This window comes from Carcharodon carcharias, chromosome 14 (genome assembly GCF_017639515.1).
Source record: "Carcharodon carcharias isolate sCarCar2 chromosome 14, sCarCar2.pri, whole genome shotgun sequence".
Classification (NCBI taxonomy): domain Eukaryota; kingdom Metazoa; phylum Chordata; class Chondrichthyes; order Lamniformes; family Lamnidae; genus Carcharodon; species Carcharodon carcharias.
Window position 1 is genome coordinate 4060136 of NC_054480.1, and position 22431 is coordinate 4082566.

Consider the following 22431-nt stretch of genomic DNA (forward strand, 5'->3'; position numbering starts at 1 on the left):
GGTTGTAGGGACAAACAAGCAGTGATAGAAGCAGATCATCAAAAGATGTCAACGACAATAGTACAATAGAACACATAGGTGTTAAAGTTAAAGTTGGTGATATTATCTAAACGAATGTGCTAATTAAGAATGGATGGTAGGGCACTCAAGGTATAGCTCTAGTGGGGGTTTTTTTTTTATAATGGAAATAGGTGGGAAAAGGAAAATCTTTATAATTTATTGGAAAGAAAAGGAAGGGGGAAACAGAAAGGGGGTGGGGATGGGGGAGGGAGCTCACGACCTAAAGTTGTTGAATTCAGTATTCAGTCCAGAAGGCTGTAAAGTCCCTAGTCGGAAGATGAGGTGTTGTTCCTCCAGTTTGCGTTGGGCTTCACTGGAACAATGCAGCAAGCCAAGGACAGACATGTGGGCAAGAGAGCAGGGTGGAGTGTTAAAATGGCAAGCGACAGGGAGGTTTGGGTCATTCTTGCGGACAGACGGCAGGTGTTCTGCAAAGCGGTCGCCCAGTTTACGTTTGGTCTCTCCAATGTAGAGGAGACCACATTGGGAGCAACGAATGCAGTAGACTAAGTTGGGGGAAATGCAAGTGAAAGGTTACCGGGGTTAGATGGGAATGTGGAAATTGAAACACAAGAAGATCAACCATGACCTTATTGAATGGCAGAGCAGGCTCGAGGGGCCGAATGGTCTACTCCTGTTCCTATTTCTTATGTTCTTATATTCTAATCATGGGGGACTTCAATTACCCTAATATTGAGATGCGAACAGTGTGATAGACAGAGAGAGCACAAAATCCTTGAACTGCATTCAAGAGAACTTTTTTAGCCAGCACATAACAAACCCAACGAGAGGGGGCGCAATTCTAGATTTGGTCTGAGGAAATGAAGCTGGCCGAGTGGATGAAATAGCAGTGGGGATCATATTGGAGATCGTGACCATAATACAGTTAGATTTGGCATAAATATGGAAAAGGATAAAGATAGAACAGGAGTAAAAGTCCTAAATTGGGGAAAGACAAATTTTACAAACTGAGAGTTGAGCTGGTGAAAGTGGATTGGTTACAGCTACTAGAAGGAAAAGTTGTGTCAAATCAGTGGGAGGCATTCAATCAGAGATCTGCTCTTTAATCACCTGAAGTTGTATATATGCATATGTTATTGGATATTCAAATGTTTCTCTGTAAATAGAAATTGTAAAAAACTAAAGAGGGAGGAGATGTAGTAACTGAAGGTATAGCCTCTCCTGCTGTCTATCAGGGATCACGTGATGTTCTTGGAGGCTCTGACTAATGAGCCTACAGAGACATCGGCATGTCTAGGTCAGGAATTGATGGTTCGATGTTAATCGCAGGCGGAATAGTTGGTTGTTGAAATGTCTCTCTGACACAAATATGACCTACGTGCTTACGAATGATTCTATCTCCCACTTGTACTTGGAAAGATAATGGGCCAGTCTCTGAGACAATGGTTCCAGGAACCCAGCAAGGTCCTCTTCTGAAATTTTGCACGAATACCGTGTCACCTACACTGTGCAAGCTTTGCCGTGTATGTTGTGGTTCAACTTTTGATTACTCTGACTCTGCTCCACCTTCTCCTCTAAATTTGGAAAGACCAGACTTAATCGTGTACGTAGGTGGCATTTCATCAGTAATTCAGACAGTGTTGAACCTGTAGTCGAATGTGGCATTGTAATGATAACTGAGAAGAAAGTGGAAAAGTCTAGGTTCTAGAGCATCTTCTGATAACCTTTTCATACGAGACTTGAAACTTTGTACAGTTCTCTTGGCTAAACCATTTGATGAGGGGTGATAAGGGGCTGTTTTAATATGTCTGATTCCATTTTCCATTCCATGTTAATACCAACTCTTTCGATGCAACAATTTCTTTACCTTCACAAAGGTTTCTTCCTGCTGTAAGTTCCACAACCAACAGTGATTCTTTTGTACTCATTCATGGGACATGGGTGTTGCTGGCTAGGCCAGCATTTATTGCCCTTCCCAAGTAAGAGTCAGCTACATTGTTGTGGGTTTGGAGTCACACGTAGGTCAGACCAGGTAAGGATGGCAGATTTCCTTCCCTAAAGGACATTAGTGAACCAGATGGGTTTTTACAACAATGGTTTCAGTTCTGTTGAAGGGTCATGAGGACTCGAAACGTCAACTTTTTTCTTCTCCGCTGACGCTGCCAGACCTGCTGAGTTCTTCCAGGTAATTCTGTTTTTGTAATGGTTTCATGGTCATCATTAGACTTTCAATTCCAAATTTTTACTGGATTCACATTCTACCATCTGCCGAGCATTCCCCTGGGTCTCTGTATTACTAGTCCAGCAACATTACCTCTACACCATTGCTTCCCACTAACAACAAGTCTGATGGTGCCAACACAGTTGAAGAGTTAGGCAAGAAGCGGCTATAGTAGTTGATCATACCCAGGAAGGACTTAATTTCAGTTACATTGGATAGTGATGGTGCACCTTTTATTGCCCAAACTTTCTCTTTTACTGATGCAAACCCGTGGTTTCCACCTCGTGACCCAGGTAAGTAACTTCTGGCACTTGAAATGTACATTTTCCCTTCTTTAACCGTACACTGGCTCCCATGAACCTTCTTAGCACCTCCTCCAGGTTGGCCAAGTGTTCAGTCTCGGTTGACCCTGTGATCAGAACATCATCCAGGTATACTACTGCTTGGGGAAGCCCTTGCAAAAGATTCTCCATTGTTCTCCGGAAGATAGCGCATGCAGACAAGAATCTAAAGGGTAGGCGAGGGTAATGATAAAGACCCTTGTGTGTGTTAATAGTCACATATTCTCTCAACATGCTATCCAGATCTACTTGTTGGTAGACATGGCTCATATCCAATTTTGTACAGGACTTGCCTCCAGCCAGCTTTGCATATAAGTCATCTGTCCTTGGGGCAGCATTTTCCCCCATTGGGGGGAATGTGTGGGACTGGGCGCGGGTGAACGGGTTCCTGATCGGCGCCTCCCCCTTTTACAGGGGGAGCCAATTAAGGCCCACCCAGCGTGACATCTGTTCAGAAGTGCTGTGCACTGCCTGTGCGGGTGGGGAGGATGATTCCTTGAGCCGGGAGTGTGGTCTTTTGCACATGCATACGAAAGAGCACAGACCTCCCTGAGGCAAAGTGCCGCCTCATGGAGATCGGTGGAAGTTTTAAAAATTTTTGGACAGGTAGAAAAAGTATTCCTGACATGTCCCCTCATGTGACACTGTCACATGAGCTGGGACATGCCAACTTCTTATATTTAAACATTTTAGACACATTTTAAATCCCTCATGAAACCTCATCCCACCCGTGGATGAGGTTTAATGTTTTTTTATGAAGCCTGCCTGGGCTCTTCGCCTGCCCGCTAACCTTAAGATTGGACGGACAGGTCCATTAATTAGTTTAGTTACTTTTTTAATGGCCTTAAGTGGCCATTGACAGCTCAGTCCGTTGTGCGCTCACCGTACTGAAAATCTAAATGACGCGGGGTGATGTTGGGACGCATGCCTGATGTGTACCTGCGTCATTTTACACGTCAGTGAGCGGGCCCTGCCCCCTGCTCGCCTAACAGAAGATGTAGCCCTTTGAATGGGGTACTTGTCTAGTTTTGCTGGCCTATTTATAGTCCCCACAAATGCTTTGGCTTTGTCAGGTTTAACCACTGGAACTATGGGTGCTGCCCATTCCGAGAATAGGACAGGTTGGATGATTCCCAGCTTTTCTATTGGGCACAGTTCTACACTCACCTTCTTTTTCTATGTAAGAGGCACAGGCCTGGCCTTACAGAAACGTGGTGTTGCCTGAGGGTTCACATATATCTTGGCCTGCACACCTTTTAACTTACTTGATTCATCCTGAAATGAACTGTCGTATTTTCTTAACAGTTCAGGAACTCCTCCTGTTTTCAGGTGAAATATCTCAGACTAGTCAAGTTTGATTTTTTGTAACCAGCCTTGGCCTAAAAAATTGGGTTCTGCTCCTTTCGCTATTATCACAGGCAGCTGGGCTGTCTGTTGCCTACAAGACACTGATACTGTGGTGATGCCCTTTCCCTGAATAGATTCTCCAGTATATGTCTTTAATTTAGCAGTTGTCTGCTCCAGGTTTATTGGCTTTCTATCTTCAGTAAGGTATTTGAAGGTGAGTTCTCCCATCAGTGTGGCTGAGGGACCCGTATCCACCTCCAGAATTAGTGGCTTCTCATTAACTTGGATTGTGACAGTGATAGGTTCAGTTTTTATAGCGGTGACATTATACAGGGAATAAATGTCGGGGTGTCGACAGCTTCAGGTTCTGCTGTATTTGTTAATTCGGTCATGTTTGTTTGCTGCTTTATGGGCTGTTTCGACTTTGTCCTGCATCAACTTACCACGTGACCTTCCTTATGGCAGTAATGGCATTCTGCCTCCTTAAATCTGCAGATGTCCGGTATGTGGTCACCTCCACATCTATAGCAAATTAATCTTGGTGTCACTGAAATGTTTCTACTTGGCCTTTTCATGTTTCTACCAGTGGACATTGAATCTCACTTTGATGCTGTGGGTCTATCCCACAGCACCATGTTGTATGTGCTGCAAAGCCTGTGAGTCTCTCGCCAGGCTTTCCATGGTGAGGGAGATTTCTCCAACGCGATTTAAGTCGATGTCGACCTTGGTGAGTAAATGGAGCTGAATGGTGTCATCCTGAACTCCACAAACTAATCGGTCCTGCAGCAAATCATTTAATGTCTCCCTGAAGTTGCAGTGTTCTGTCAACTGCTTAAGGGTTGCTACATAGGTTGCAATGGACGCTGCTGGGGCCCGAACTCTGGAATTAAATTTAAATTGCTGCATTATTACGGATGTCTTTGGCTGGAAATGCGTCTTCAGGAGGCCCATTAAAGGGTTTAGAATTGGGCATGCTCAGGGCTGTCAGGTTGTGAATGAGATTAGATGTCTTACTGTTCACTAGGAAATGAAATGCGAGGCGCTCTACATACTGGCTCCAGTCTTCCATTGTTACATGTTATGGATCAATATGGATGAAGAGTGGCATGACTGGTGGGCAGTCTTTTCTTTTTCTGAGGATTTGATGTACCCATGGTCACAAGGCCAGGTGCAGCGTCAGAGTTATTTTACCCTTCTCGACAAATGTAATGACTCAACAGAGCCAACAGGTTTCAACAAGAAACAGATGGGCCCGAATTTTTCCCTGGTCTGGTGGGCCTGGTGGGAGCGGGTGGGGGTGGTCGGGAAGCTGACTGCCACTCGCAATTGGCTCCGCTCCGCAATTTTACACGGGTGGGCCAAATAAGGCCTGCCCTGTGTGGATGGTGAGCAGCAGCATTCAGCGCTATCTGTGTGGGTAGGGGAAGGAGGGAAAGCGGGCCTAGCACCAGTCCCTCCATGTGACTCTGTCACATGAGCTGGGACATGTTTTTAATTCAAAGATAAAGTTTTAAGTTAATGTTTATTTGGTTTAGGAAACTCCATCCTGCTTGTGGATGAGGTTTCCTAAAAAATGTAAAGGCCACTTGGCTTTTTGCCTGCTCGACAACTATAAGGTTGGATGGACGGTGTTAATTTGATTTTAATTGACTTGTTAATGGCCTTAATAGGCCTTTCAATTATCGGCAGGTGTACAGCCAACACCGGTGCGTGCCCGCCAAACAAAATATCGCATGTCATATTATGCTCGGGCATGTCGGGCGCGGGCCTACACGCTAAACATAAAATTCTGGCCATAAACTTCATTACAGAGAGCTTTTCAGGTGCTATGTGCTCGATCAGGACTCTCATCAGGAAGCCCCGCCCACCAGAATGCCTGCGCGTAGGGCTCATTGGTTGGAATCTCCCAGAACATCAGGTGATGCCTGATGGACAGCAGGAGAGGCTATACCTTCAGTTACTACAATACTGTAGAAAGCCTAGAGTACAGAAAGTATAGGGGTGAAGTAAAAATGGAAATTAGGAAAGCAAAGAGAGGACAAGAAAAAGTATTGGCTAAAGAAAATCCTAAGATGTTTTATCAGTACATTAAGAACAAGAGAATAACTAAGGAAAAGGTAGGACCTGTCAGAGATGTACATGGTAACTTGTTGGCTGATGCAGAAGATGTGGGCAAAGTTCCTGATGAGTACCTTGTCTCTGTCTTCACTAAGGAGAGGAATGATGCAGCCATTCTAGTTAGAGGAGGAGTGTGAAATATTAGATACAATAAGCATAGTGAGAGAGGAAGTGCTGGAGGAATTGGCATCCATGAAGGTGGATAAACACCAGGGCCAGATGGATTGTATCCCAAGCTGCTGAAGGAAGCCAGGGAGGAAATAGCAGATGCTTTGAGGATCATTTTCCAATCCTCACTAGATCCTGGCGAGGTACCAGAGGATTGGAGGGAGGTCTGTGAATGTTGTACCATTACTTAAAAAGGGTGCGAGCGATAGGCCAGAAAATTATAGTCCGGTCAGTCTGACTTCAGTGGTGGGCAAATTACTGGAAATAATTCTGAGATAGGACAAACTGTCACCTAGAAAGGCACAGATTGATCAGGGATAGTCAGCATGGTTTTTTTAGGGGAAGATCGTGTCTTACTAAATTAATGGAATTTTTTGAGGAGGTAACAAGGAAGATTGTTGAGGGTAGTGCAGAGGATGTTGTCTACATGGATTTCAGTAAGGCATTTGACAAGGACCCACATGGCAGACTGGTCAGGAAAGTGAGATCCCATAGGATATAGGGGAAGGTGGCAGGTTGGATCCAAAATTGGCTCAGTGACAGGACACAAAGGGTAATGGTTGATGGGTGTTTTTTCGAATGGAAAATGGTTTCCAGTGGTGTTCCACAGAGCATCAGTGTTGGATCCCTTGTTGTTTGTTATGGATTGTTATATTAATGATTTAGACTTAAATGTGGGAGGCATGATTGGGAAATGTGCAGATGACACAAAAACTGTCTGTATAGTTGATAGTGAAGGGGATAGCTGTCAACTCCAGAATGATATCAATGGTTTGGTTGAGTGGGTGGAGAAGTGGCAAATGGAATTCAATCTGGAAAAGTAAAGGTAACGCATTTGGGGAGGGCAACCAAAGCAAGGAATACTCAATAAATGGGAAGTTATTGAGCGGGGTTGAGGAAATGAGAGACTTTGGAATGCGTGTCCACAGGTCCCTGAAAGTGGCAGGACAAGTGGACAAGGTGGTCAAGAAAGCATATGGGATGTTTTCCTTTATTAGATGAGGTGTTGAATACAAAAGCAGGGATGTAATGCTGGAACTGTATAAAGTGCTGGTTAGACCACAGCTGGAATTTTGTGTACAGTTCTGGTCACCACATTACAGGAAGGACATAATTGCTGTGGAGAGAGGGCAGAGGAGATTTACAAGAATGTTGCCAGGGCATGAAAATTGCAGCTATGGGGAATGATTAGATAGACTATGGTTGATTTTTTTTAGCACAGAGGAGGCTGAGGGGTGTCCTAACTGAGTTGTGCAAAGTTATGAGGGATCTAGATAGGGTAGACCTGTTCCCTCTGGCTGAGGGGTCAATTACCAGGGGGCACAGATTTAAGGTGATTGGTAGAAGGATTAGAGGGGACATGAGGAAAAACCTTTTCACCCAGAGGATGGTGGGCATCTGCAATTCACTGCCTGAATCGGTGGTTAAAGCAGAAACATTCAACTCATTTAGAAGGTACCTGAATCTGCACCGGATGCACTGTAACCCGCAAGACTATGGACCACATGCAGGAAAATGGGATTAAAATGAGCGGCTAGTTTCTTTTTTCTCTTTTTTGATTGGAGCAGACATGATGGGCTGAATGGCCTCTTTCTGCACTGTAACTTTTCAATGGCTCAATGGTTAGGGAGGGAGTTCCAGGATTTTCACCCATTGACAGTGAAGGAACGGTGATATATTTCCAAGTCAGGATGATGAGTGACTTCACAGAATCACAGTGCAGAAGTGGCCCTTCAGCCCATCGAGTCTGCACTGACACGTGAGAAACACCTGACCTACCTACCTAATCCCATTTACCAGCACTTAGCCCATAGCCTTGAATGTTATGACGTGCCAAGTGCTCATCCAGGTACTTTTTAAAGGATGTGAGGCAACCCGCCTCCACCACTCTCCCAGGCAGCGCATTCCAGACCGTCACCACCCTCTGGGTAAAAAAGTTTTTCCTCACATCCCCCCTAAACCTCCTGCCCCTCACCTCGAACTTATGTCCCCTTGTGACTGACCCTTCGGCTAAGGGGAACAGCTGCTCCCTACCCACAACAAAAACAGAATTACCTGGAAAAACTCAGCAGGTCTGGCAGCATCGGCGGAGAAGAAAAGAGTTGACGTTTCGAGTCCTCATGACCCTTCAACAGAACTAGGTGAATCCAAGGAAGGGGTGAAATATAATTATGCTCCCTATCCACCCTGTCCATGCCCCTCATAATCTTGTACACCTCGATCAGGTCGCCCCTCAGTCTTCTCTGCTCCAACGAAAACAACCCAAGTCTATCCAACCTCTCTTCATAACTTAAATGTTTCATCCCAGGCAACATCCTGGTAAATCTCCTCTACACCCCCTCCAGTGCAATCACATCCTTCCTATAATGTGGCGACCAGAACTGCACACAGTACTCCAACTGTGGCCTCACCAAGATTCTATATAACTCCAACATGACCTCCCTACTTTTGTAATCTATGCCTCGATTGATAAAGGCAAGTGTCCCATATGCTTTTTTCACCACCCCACTAACATGCCCCTCCACCTTCAGAGATATTCAGAGACTTGGAGGGGAACTTCCAGGTGGTGGTATTCCCATCTATCTGCTGCCCTTGTCCTTCTAGATGGTAGTGGTCGTGAGTTTGGAAGGCGCTGCCAAAGGAATGTTGGCGAATTCCTGTAGTCCATCTTGTAGAAACATAGAAAATAGGAGCAGGAAATATATCACCATTCCTTCACTGTCGCTGGGTCAAAATCCTGGATCTCCCTCCCTAACAGTGCTGTGGGTGTACCTACACCACATGGACTGCAGTGGTTCAAGAAGACAGCTCATCACCATCTTCTCAAGGACAATTATGGATGGGCAACAAATGCTGGTCCAGTCAGTGAAGCCCACACCTCGTAAATTCATTTTTAAAACGTAGGCCATTTGGCCCCTCGAGCCTGCTCTGCCATTCAATATGATTGTGGCTGATCCTCTATGTCAACCCCGTACCCGCGCTCTCTCCCCATACCCCTTGATGCCTTTAGAGTCCAGAAATCTATCCATTTCTTTCTTAAATATATTCAGTGACTCGGCCTCCACAGCCTCTGTGGTAGAGAATTCCACAGGTTCACCACCCTCTGAGTGAAGACGTTTCTCCTCATCTCAGTCCTAAATAGTCAACCCCATGTCCTGAGACTCTGGCCCCTTGTTCTAGATGCCCCAGCCAGAGCAAACATCATCCCTGCATTCAGTCTGTCCAGACCTCTCAGAATTATATACATTTCAATGAGATCCCCTCTCATTCTTCTGAACTCCAGTGACTACAGGCCTAGTCGGCCCAATCTTTCCTCATACGACAATCTTACCATCCCAGGAATCAGTCTGAGGGTGGCAAGGGTGCAGAATGTACTTCAATGTCCATCAGCAAGAATGGCTTGGCAGCACCACTACTGACCGAGCTGGCTGAGCCCTAAAGGACATAGCTGCTAAACTGGGTCTGTGGTGAGGGAACCAACAAGAAGGAAAAACATACTTGACCTCATCCTCACCAACCTGCCTGCCATAGATGCATCTGTCCATGTCAGTATTGGTGGGAGTGACCACCGCGCAGTCATTGTGGAGACAAAGCCCTGTCTTCCCATTGAGGATACCCTCCATTGTGTTGTGTGGCACTACCACCATGCTAAATGGGATAGTTTTTGAATGGATCTAGCAACTCAAGACTGGGCATCCATGAGGCGATGTGGGCCATCAGCAGCAGCAGAATTGTATTCAAACACAATCTGTAACCTCATGGCCCAGCATATCCCCCACTCTACCATTACCATCAAGCCAGGGGATCAACCCTGGTTCAATGAAGAGTGCAGGAGAGCATTCCAGGAGCAACACCAGGCATACCTAAAAATGAGGTGTCAACCTGGTGAAGCTATAATACAGGATTACTTGCATGCCAAACAGCATAAGCAGCAAGTGATAGACAGAGCTAAGCGATCCCACAATCAATGGATCAGATTTAAATTCTGCAGTCCTGCCACATCCAGTCGTGAATGGTGATGGACAATCAAACAACTCACTGGAGGAGGAGGCACCACAAACACCCCCATCCTCAATGATGGGGGAGCCCAGACCATCAGTGCCAAAGATAAGGCTGAAGCATTTGTTACAATCTTCAGCCAGAAGTGTCAAATGGATGATCCATCTCAGCCTCCTCTGGAGTTCCCAGCATCACAGATGCCAGTCTTCAGCCAATTCAATTCCCTCCACATTATATCAAGAAACAGCTGAAGGCACTGGATACTGCAAAGGCTATGGGCCCTGACAATATTCCGGCAATAGTACTGAAGACTTGTGCTCCAGAACCTGCCGCACCCCTAGCCAAGTTGTTCCAGTACAGCTACAACACTGGCATTTACCCGGCTATGTGGAAAATTGCCCAGGTATGTCTTGTACACAAAAAGCAGGACAAATCCAACCTGGCCAATTACCACCCCATCAGTCTACTCTCCACCAACAGTAAAGTAATGGAAGGGGTCATCGACAGTGCTATCCAAGCAGCACTTGCTTGGCAATAACCTGCTCACTGATGTCCAGTTTGAGTTCTGCCAGGGCCACTCAGCTCCTGACCTCATTACAGCCTTGGTTCAAACATGGACAAAAGAGCTGAACTCCCAAGGTGAGGTGAGAGTGACTGCCCTTGATATCAAGGTAGCATTTGACTGAGTGTGGCATCAAGGAGCACTAGCAAAACTGGAGTCAATAGGAATCAGAGGGAAAACTCTCCACTGTTTGGAGTCATACCTAGCACAAAGGAAGATGGTTGTGGTTGTTGGAGGTCAGTCATCTCAGCTCCAGGACATCACTGCAGGAGTTCCTCAGGGTAGTGTCCTCAGCCCAACCATCTTCAGCTGCTTCATCAGTGACCTTCCTTCCATCATAGGGTCAGAAGTGGGGATGTTTGCTGATAATTGCACAATGTTCAGCACCATTCACAACTCCTCAGATACTGAAACAGTCCATGTCCAAATGCAGCAAGACTTGGACAATATCCAGACTTGGGCTGACAAGTGGCAAGTAACATTCACGCCAGACAAGTGCCAGGCAATGACCATCTCCAACAAGAGAGAATCCAACCATTGACCTATGATGTTCAATGGCATTACCATCACTGAATCCCCCACTATCAAGATCCTGGGGATTGCCATCAATCAGTAACTGAACTAGACGAGCCATATAAATACTGTGGCTACAAGAGCAGGTGAAAGACTAGGACTTCACAACACACAAGGAGCTTGATACCATCCAGGACAAAGCAGCCCACTTGATTGGCACCACATCCACAAATATTCACTCCCTCCACCACTGACACACAGTGGCAGCAGTGTGTACCATCTACAAGATGCACTGCAGGAATTCACCAAGGCTCCTTTGACAGCACCTTCCAAACCCACGACCACTACCATCTAGAAGGACAAGGGCAGCAGATAGATGGGAACACCACCACCTGGAAGGTCCCCATCCAACCACTCACCACTCTATCTTGGAAATATATCACCATTCCTTCACTGTCGCTGGGTCAAAGTCCTGGAACTCCCTGCCTAACAGCACTGTGGGTGTACCTACACCACATGGACTGCAGCGGTTCAAGAAGGCAGCTCACCACCAGCTTCTCAAGGGCAACTAGGGATGGGCAATAAATGCTGGCCCAGCCAGCAAAGCTCACATCTCATGAATGAATTAAAAAAAACATACCATTTGCCTTAGCAGCTTGCTGCACCTGCATGGTTGCTTTCAGTGATTAAGGCAAAATACTGCGGATGCTGGAAATCTGAAACAGAAAGAAAAATTGCTGGAAAAACTCAGCAGCTCTGACAGCATCTGTGGAGAGAATGTTTTGAGTCCGTATGAGTCTTCTTCAGAGCTAAAGGGAAGCAGAATTGTGGTGAAATATAAACTGTTTAAGGGGGTTGGACAGGGAAGCTGGATGGAGGACCAGCGATAAGTGGAGGTAAAGGAGAGATGGCAAAAGATGTCATAAACATAAGGTCAAAGGGGTGTTAATAGTGGTGGTTCTGACTAAAGGAGGTGCTAATGGTGACATTAAGGGTAGAAAGCAGAACGTGATAATAACCAGACAATAGTACCCTGGAAAGAACAACATGAATAAGTGAGAGACGGCCCCGGTGGGGGTGGGGGTGGGGGTGGGGGAGGGGTGTGGGTGGGGGTGGGGTGGGGTGGGGTGAGGTAGAGGTGGGGGTGGGGTGGGGTGGGGGGAGGGGACGGTGGTGGGAAAAAAGATTGAAAAGGCTAAAAGCTGGGGATAAAACAATGAGTAAAAATGGAATCCCACCCCTTTTTGGTCCCCCCCTTTTTCTATATTCAGTTTTATTTTTTAATTTTTATTTCTTTCCCCCCTTGCTTATTTTCATTATTATTATTTTTAAAATTTATTTCTATTTTTGGTACTTTAAAGGCACTGGAGAACACTGCCCGTCCAACCTTAACACTGGGGGCAGGTGAAGAGCCCAATTGGCCTTCGCGTTTTCCAGGGAACCTCATCCACGGGCGGGATGAGGTATCCTGAAGGTTTTATTAAATATATGAATTAATTTTCATAAATATAAAAACATATCCCCACTCATTTGACACAGTCATCTGAGGAGACCTGTTTAAATAAATCTTTAAATCAATTCTTTAATTATTTTAATATCCATTCAATCTCCCTGAGGCTTCTCTGTGCCTCGGGGAGATTGCTGCTCTCTGCCACCTGCATGCGCCCTAGAGCCCTGGCCCCGACTCTCCCTCCTCCCCCCCCTCAACCCTCACAGGTAGCGCTGAGCACTACTGGCCACGCATTATGCTGGGTGGGCCTTAATTGGCCCCACCCACATAAAATGGCGGCGCAGAACCGATTGGCTCCAGGTCCACCCAGCCTGCCTCATAAAAACATGAAGGAAATCTCTCCTTTACCTCCACCTATCGCTGGCCTTCTATCCAGCTTCACCTGTCCCACCCACCCCCTTAAACAGCATATATTTCACCACATTCTTACTTCTCTTTAGCCCTGAAGGAGAGTCATACAGACTTGAAACGTTAACTCTGTCTTTCTCTCCACAGATGCTGTCAGACCTGCTGAGTTTCTCCTCAGAATGTTGCTTGTTTCAATAAGATCACCTTTCATTCTTCTAAACTCCAATGGGTAGAGGCACAACCTGTTCAGCCTTTCCCAATAAGACAAAGTCCTCATCCCAGGAATCAGCTGAGTGAACCTTCCCTGAATGGCCTCCAATGCTGAATGGAGAATTGAGGGAACTTTAGAAGTTTACTTCATCCACTATCTTTTCAGCCACTTCTTAAAACACCCGAGGATATAGTCCATCAGGTCCAGGAGACTTGACAGCCTTAAGTTCCTTAAGCCTGAGTTCTGTTGAAGAGTAATATGGACTCGAAACGTTAACTCTGTTCCTCTCCGCAGATGCTGACAGACCTGCTGAGTTTTTCCAGGTATTTTTGTTTTAGTTTTTGACAGCCTCAAGTCCTATTCTCTCATTCCCACACTGAGAAACCCCATATTACCTCACTGAAACCTCACTGTACTCACTGCAAACCCACCTCCCAGGTTACCTTTGTCTATATTTTTCAGCTGGATTCCATCCGACCTTTGGCCCAGCTTGGATCCACCTCTACGGCTCGCCTCAGAACTCAGTGCTAATGGATGCTCACAAGAACTTGAATGAGGGCCTGAGAGAGGGGATATTTTATCGAGGACGAATACTTATGGCAGTGACAGTGGAAGTTTTCAGCTCGATTTCGGCTGTTCAAAGCACAAAAGGCAAAAGTCAGAAGAGCGCCTTCAGCAAACTCAAACTGAAGAAAATAAGCAAGAAATCGAAATCCATGTCTAAGACTGTAGAGGAGAGCAGCAGTCAAAATGAAGGTGAAGACGGTATAAATTCCCAAGAGCAGCCGAATGCAGTAGAGGTGGAGGTTGAAGAAATCCACCCAGCCCCAGAGGTCAGTTTAGCAACAAAGCTGTTGTGATATGTTTCTGTTCTCTGCCTTCCATTCACAGCTGCTATTGGTTGGTTTGTTTTTTTGCCAGTGCCTATTGGCTGATCCAGTAGAATTCAAGAACTTATAAGAATGGGAAAAGGTTGTTCAGCCCATCAAGCTTAGAACATAACATAAGAAATAGGAACAGTAGTAGACCATTCGGCCCCTCGAGCCTGCTCAGCCATTCAATAAGATCATGGTTGATCTTCTTGTGTTTTGATTTCCACATTCCCATCTACCCCCGATAACCTTTGATTCTCTTGCGTAACAAGAATCAATCTACCTCTGCCTTAAAAATATTCAATGACCCCACCTTCACCACCTTCTGAGGCAGAGAATTCCAAAGTCTCACAATCCTCTGAGAGAAAAAAATTCTCCCCATCTCTGTCCTAAAAGGGTCACCCCTAATTTTAAAACAGTGCCCCCTAGTCCTGGACTCACCCACAAGAGGAAACATCCTTTCCATGTCCACCTTGTCAAGGCCATTCAGGATCTTATATACTTCAATCAAATCACCCCTCACTCTTCTAAACTCCAGTGGAAACAAGCCCAGTCTGTCCAACCTTTCCTCATAAGACAACCCATTCATTCCAGGTATCAATCTAGTAAACCTCCTCTGAACCGCCTCCAATACATTTACATCCATCCTTAAATAAGGAGATTAAAACTGCACATAGTATTCGAGTCTCACCAATGCCCTGTATAACTGAAGCATAACATCCTTACTTTTATGTTAAATGTCTCTCATCATAAAGGATAACATTCCATTAACCTTCTTAATTACTTGCTGTACCTGTATACTAACTTTTTGTGACTCATATACTAGAACACCCAGATCCCTCTGCAACTCAGAATTATGCAGTTGTTCTCCATTTAAGTAATATCTGCGTTTTTGTTCTTCCTGCCAAATGAACAACTTCACATATTCCCACATTAAACTCCATTTGCCAGTTCTTTGCCCACTCACTCAGCCTCTCTATATCCATCTACAACCTCCTCATGTTCTCTTCACAACAGACTTTCCTACCTATCTTTGTGTCATCTGTAAATTTAGCTTCATGTCCTCACTCCCCTCATCTAAGTCAGTGAAGTAAATCGTAAAAAGTTGAGGCCCCAGTACAGACCCCTGTGGGATTCCAGTCCCTTTTCCCTTCTCATTTTTCCATAAACTAACCATTATTCCCATCTCAAGATGACCCAAACCCTCTCTCCAGAAACCCTCCTAGTTAATGGGAGACGGTGGCATAGTGATGATGTCACTGGAATAATGGCCCAGGCTGTGAACCTACCCTACCCTACCCTACTCTACCCTACCCTAACCTACCCTACCCTAACCTATCCTACCCTACCCTAACCTACCCTACCCTACCTACCCTACCCTACCTACCCTACTCTACCTACCCTAACCTACCCTACCCTACCTACCCTACTCTACCCTACCCTACCCTAACCTACCCTACCCTACCTACCCTAACCTACCCTACCCTACCCTACCCTACCTACCCTACTCTACCCTACCCTACCCTAACCTACCTTACCCTAACCTATCCTACCCTACCCTACCCTACCCTAACCTAACCTACCCTACGCTGCCCTACCCTACCCTAAGCTACCCTACCCTACCCTAACCTACCCTATCATAACCTACCCTCCCCTAACCCAACCTAACCTACCCTACCCTAACCTACCCTACCCTACCCTACCGTACCCTAACCTAACCTACCTACCCTACCGTAACGTATCCTACCCTTCCCTTCCTACCCTATCCTAACCTACGCTACCTTAACCTACTTACGCAACCCTACCCTACCCTAACCTACTCTACCCTACCCTACCCTATCCTACCCTACCTTACCCTAACCTACCCTACCCTACCCTACCCTAACCTAACCTAACCTACCCTACGCTGCCCTACCCTACCCTAAACTACCCTACCCTACCCTAACCTACCCTATCATAACCTACCCTCCCCTAACCCAACCTAACCTACCCTACCCTAACCTACCCTACTCTACTCTTCCTATCCTACCCTACCCTACCCTAACCTACCCTACCCTACCCTACCGTACCCTAACCTAACCTACCTACCCTACCGTAACGTATCCTACCCTTCCCTTCCTACCCTATCCTAACCTACACTACCTTAACCTACCACACCCTACCCTACCCTACCCTACCCTAACCTAACCTACCCTACCCTACCCTACCCTAACCTACCTATCATAACCTACCCTACTCTAACCTATCCCACCCTACCCTACCCTACCCTATCCTACCCTATCCTACCCTATCCTACCCTATCCTACCCTAACCTACCCTACCCTACCCTACCCTAATCTATCCTACCCTAACCTACCCTACCCTACCCTTTCTACCCTGCCCTACCCTACCCTACCCTACCCTATCATAACCTATCCTACCCTACCCTACCCTACCCTATCCTATCCTATCCTAACCTACCCTAACCTACCCTACCCTAACCTAACCTACTCTACCCTACCCTACCCTAACCTACCCTAACCTACCTTTCATAACCTACCCTACTCTATCCTATCACACCCTACCTTACCCTACCCTGCCCTACCCTACCTTAACCTACCCTAACCGACCCTACCCTACTCTAATTTACCCTAACCTACCCTACCCTATCCTAACTAACCTACTCTATCCTACCCTACCCTACCCTAACCTACCCTACCCTTTCCTTCCTACCCTATCCTACCCTAACCTACCCTACCCTACCCTATCCTATCCTATCCTACCCTACCCTATCCTATCCTACCCTACCCTAACCTACCCTAACCTACCCTACCCTAACCTACCCTACCCTACCCTAACCTATCCTACTCTACCCTACCCTTCCTATCCTACCCTACACTACCCTACCCTACCCTACCCTACCCTAACCTTCCCTACCCTAATCTACCCTACCCTCACCTACCCTACTCTGCCCTACCCTACCCTAACCTACCCTAACCTACCCTAATCTACCCTAACCTATCCTACCCTACCCTACCCTACCCTAACCTAACCTACCCTCCCCTACCCTACCCTCCCCTACCCTACCCTACCCTATCCTAACCTAACCTAGCCTACCCTCCCCTACCCTATCCTACCCTACCCTAACCTACCCTACCCTAACTTACCCTACCCTAACCTATCCTACCCTAACCTACCCTATCCTAACCTACCCTACCCTACCCTTTCTACCCTGCCCTACCCCACCCTACCCTACCCTACCCTATCATAACCTACCCTACCCTATCGTACCCTACCCTTCCTACCCTAACCTACCCTACCCTAACCTAACCTGCCCTGCACTGGGGATATGGATTCAATTCCACCATGGCAGCTGATGGAATTTAAATTCCATTAATTAATAAAAGTCTAATATAAAGCTAGTCTCAGTAATGGTGACCATGAAACTATCATTGATTGTTCTAAAAACCCACCTGGCTCACTGATGCCCTTTAAGGAAAGAAATCTGTCATCCTTACCTGGTCTGGCCTACACATGACTCCAGACCCACAGCAATGGGGTTAACTCTGAACTACTCTCAAGGGCAATTAGGGATGGGTAACAATGCTGGCCTTGCCAGTGGCCAAACCCCATGGACAAATAAAAGAAAAATTGCCTTTTTGATCCATTTACATTGGGGTGAATTTTGTCACAATGTCAGGAGTCCAGCATTGGGACCATATACAGGTCCTGAGGCCACACATGCTGTCAAGGCACTCAACAGTGCAAGATTACATGTGGCGGGCTCCTGATTGGCCACTGCTGCATTTACCAACCAATTAAGGCTGGTGGGTAGGTTCCTATGGCAAGAGGCCCTGAGTATTGGCTGGTCGGCAGCCTCACTGAGAGAGGTGGTGCTGCTGCAGCAGAAAAGCGATTGCGAGGGTAGCTCAGAATAGAGGCAGCCTCAGAAAGCTGCTGAAAATTGCCCACTGTTGTCAGGGTGATCAGTATGGAGGGGAAATCCCTCCACAGGAATGGTTATGGGTGAGACTGTGATCTTGTCATACTTGTGGATCATTATTTGGCTACTGAATCTTGAGGTTTTTATATAAAACTAAATTAAACATTTATTAATTTAACAACAAATTAAACATCTACACATGGCTACAAATTACTACTATAATAACTTTTTAACAAATCCCCAAGTTAATCACCCCCAGGTAAATCACCACTAAGGCAACAGTAACCCATGGACTTTAAATAGACACCAGGCAAAGCGCATTTGACCTCACAAATTCCAAATGAGGTTCCTTTGCAAATTGGTTAGAGGTGTACAGGCTGGCTAGGTCTTAAATGCCTCTACCTTACACACAAAACTCCTTTCTTTATATACCTAGCTTTCCCTTTGAATGTAAATTTTCCATTGTATCACTAGGTCTTTTGAACTTCAGCCCTTCTAACAATAAAACCCTTTTCATAGCACCAATTTTATTCATAAGCTGAAAAGATAAACACATTGATTGGCTTCTTCTAGCTAGGTGCAAGATTTTACCCATAGTCAGAGAGTCATAGAGGTCTACAGCACAGAAAAATGCCCTTCGGCCCATTGAGTCTGCACCAGTCAAACAAGTACCTAACTATTCTAATCCCATTTTCCAGCACTAGGCCCATAGCCTTGTATGCCCTGGCATCGCAAGGGCACATCCAAATACTTCTTAAATGTTATGAGAGTTTCTGCCTCTACCACCCTTTCAGGCAGTGAATTCCAGATTCCCATCACTCTGGGTGAAAAAAATTCTTCCTCACATCCCCTCTAAACCTTCTGCCCCTTAACCTAAACCTATGTCCCCTGGTTATTGACCCCTCCACCAAGGGAAAAGTTCCTTCCTACCCTATCTATGCCCCTCATAATTTTATACACCTCAATCATGTCCCCCCTCAATCTCCTCTGCTCCAAGGAAAATAACCCCAGTCTATCCAATCTCTCCTCATAACTAAAACTCTCCAGCCTAGGCAACATGCTGGTAAATCTCCTCTGCACTCTACTGCAATCACATACTTCCTATAATGTGGATTCCAGAACGAACACAGTACTCTAGCTGTGGTCTCACCAGCATATTATACAGTTTCAGCATAACCTCCCTGCTCTTGTATTCTATGGCTCGGCTAATAAAGGCAAGTATCCCATATGCCTTCTTAACCACCTTATCTACCTGTCCTGCTACCTTCAGGGATCGATGGACATGCACACCAAGGTCCCTCTGATCCTCGGTACTTCCCAGGGTCCTACCATTCATCGTAGATTCCCGTGCCTTGTTTGTCCTGCCCATGTGCATCACCTCACATTTATCCGGATTAAATACCATTTGCCACTGATCAGCCCAGCTCACCAGCCCATTTATATCCTCCTGTAATCTAAGGCAATCCTCCTCACTATTTACCACCCCACCAATTTTTGTGCCACCCGTCAACTTACTTATCAATCCTCCTTCGTTCAAGTCTAAATTGTTTATATATACCACAAACAGCAAGGGACCCAACACTGATCCCTATGGAACCCCACTGGGCACAGGCATCCAGTCACAAAAACGCCCCTCAACCATCACCCTCTGCTTCCTGCCACTCAGCCAATTCTGGATCCAATTTGCCAAATTGCCTTGGATCCCATGGGCTCTTACCTTCGTTAGCAGTCTCCCATGCGGGACCTTATCAAAAGCCTTGCTGAAGTCCAAGTAGACTACGTCAAATGCATTGTCCTCATCTACACACCTGGTCACCTCTTCGAAAAATTGAGCAAATTGGTCAGACATGACCTCCCCTTAACAAAACCATGCTGACTGTCCTTGATTAATCTCCAGTTGTAGATTAATTCTGTCCCTCAGAATTGCTTCCAATAGTTTCCCCACCACTGAGGTTAGACTGACTGGCCTGTAGTTCCCTGGTTTATCCTTTCCTCACTCCTTGAATAATGGTACCAGGTCGCCAGTCCTCTGGCACCTCTCCTGTGGCCAGACAGGTATTGAAAATTATTGCCAGTGCCCCTGCTATCTCCTCCCTTGCCTCACTCAACAGCCTGGGTTACATTTCATCCAGGCCTGGAGATTTATCTATTTTTAAGCCTGCTAGACCACTTAGAACCTCCTCCCTTTCTATGCTAATTTCTTTAATTATATCACAGTCCTTCTGCCTGATTTCCATACCCACATCGTCCCTCTCACTTGTAAACACTGACACAAAGTATACATTTAGAACCCTACCTCCGTCTTTCGGCTCCACAGACAAATTACCACTATGGTCCTTAATGGGCCCTACTCCTTCCCTAGTTAGAACCATAGAAAAGTTACAGCACAGAAGGAGGCCATTCAGCCCATCTTGTCCATGCCAGTCCAAGGACACTTTTCTAACCCCACCTTCCTGCACTTGGCCCATAGCCCTGCAGCTTACAGCACTTAAGGTGCAGATCCAGGTACATTTTAAAAGAGTTTAGAGTTTCTGCCTCTACCACCAACTTGGGCAGCGAATTCCAGACACCCACTACCCTCTGTGTAAAAACGTTCTTCCTCATGTCCCCCCTACACCTTCTGCCACTTATCTTGAATCTATGTCCCCTGGTTCTAGAATTCTTCACCAAGGGAAACAATTTTATCCTGTCCACTCCATCTATTCCCCTCATAATTTTGTACACCTCAATCAAGTCACCTCTCAGCCTTCTTTGTTCTAAGGAAAATAACCCCAACCTATCCAATCTCTCCTCGTAGCTCCTCTTTTCTAGTTATCCTCTTACTTTTAATGTACCTGTAACATAACTTTGGATTTTCCTTTATTTTACCTGCCAATGTTTTTTCATGCCCCCTTTTTGTTCTCCAAATTTCCTTTTTAAGTTCCCATCTACACATTCTAAACTCCTCTAGGGTTTCTTCTGTTTTGAGCCCTCAGTATCTGCCATAAGCCTCCCTTTTTCTCTTTATCCAATCCTGTATATCCCTCGACATCCAGGGTTCCCTGGATTTGTTGGTCCCACCCTTTATCCTTACTGGAATATGTTGGCCCTGTACTCTCCCTATTTCCTTCTTGAATGAGTCCCACTGCTCTGATGCAGATTTACCTAAAAGTAGTTGTTCCCAGTCCACTCTGGCCAAATCATATCTGATCTTATTAAAATCGGCCTTCCCCCAATTTAGAACTCTAATTTCTGGCCCATCCTTGTCCTTTTCCATAACAACCTTGAAACTAATGGAGCTTTAATCACTATCTGCAAAATCCTCCCCCAGTGATACCACTACCACTTGCTCAGCTTCATTCCCTAAAATTAAGTCCAGGACCGCCCCCTCTCTTGTAGGACCGTCTATGTACTGGCTTAAAAAGCTCTCCAGGATGCATTTTAAGAATTCCGCTCCCTCTAAACCTATCACACTATGACTAACCCAGTTAATGTTGGGGAAGTTGAAATCCCCCACTATTACTATCCTATTATTTTTACACTTCTCTGAAATTTACCTATATTTCTGCGTCTGTGTGGTCAGGACGCAGTGCAGTCAGGATTTGAAAATCTCAATCTGGGCTGGATTTTTATTCTCGAAGTAGAGACCGGGAGTTCGGAAAATTCTAGCTTCGGCCTGCAGGCCTCAGGAGAAAGTACCTGCAAGGACAGGATTTTCATTGCTGGGGGTGGGGGCTGGTGGGTGGGGGGGAGTGCAGGCTGCAATTGAGAGCATAGATCAAAGAGCCAGTGCTGCCAATCAATCAGTGTTTATCTGCGACTCAGGTGTTTCAACAGGCTAACAGATTTCAGGGATCTCAGCCAAGCCTAATGCCTGGTGGGCATATCTTGGCAGGGGCATGAGGGGCCATGGGGGTGGGTGGGAGGCATACCTTGGCATGAGGATGACCTTTGAACTTACCCTTCAAATGTCTCCTCATGCGGACTATTGTTCATGGTGCCTCTGTGGTGCCGTGAACCACAACTCTTTGAAAAACTGCCTCAACTCCATGAAAATCGCTGTTCCTGTAATGGAGCCGGCCAGGTTGAGAGGGCAGGGTGAGGTAAACCAAACTAACACACACACTTAAAAAGCACTCCTGAAAATCAGAAACCCTGGGAATGGGGTCAGGACTCCTGGACTCGGGACCCACCCACTATTTTTAAAGGGCTCCCGACTCAGCAAAAATCCAGTCTGTTTTTTGGGATCTCACTGCCTCTAGGACAGTTTATAATTCCCAAAGGGCCAGGAAAGGGAAC

The 22431-nt window shown here is 46.0% G+C and overlaps 1 protein-coding gene across 3 annotated transcripts in view; it reads left to right on the forward strand.

Moving 5' to 3' along the window:
• fer1l4 (fer-1 like family member 4) overlaps positions 1-22431 on the forward strand; it is a 351889-nt gene that overhangs the window by 81407 nt on the left and 248051 nt on the right. For all 3 annotated transcript variants that reach the window (XM_041204900.1, XM_041204899.1, XM_041204901.1), the window contains exon 15: positions 13822-14192. In XM_041204900.1, the coding sequence (XP_041060834.1) occupies positions 13822-14192 (371 nt within the window). The remainder of the gene's footprint in view (positions 1-13821; positions 14193-22431) is intronic.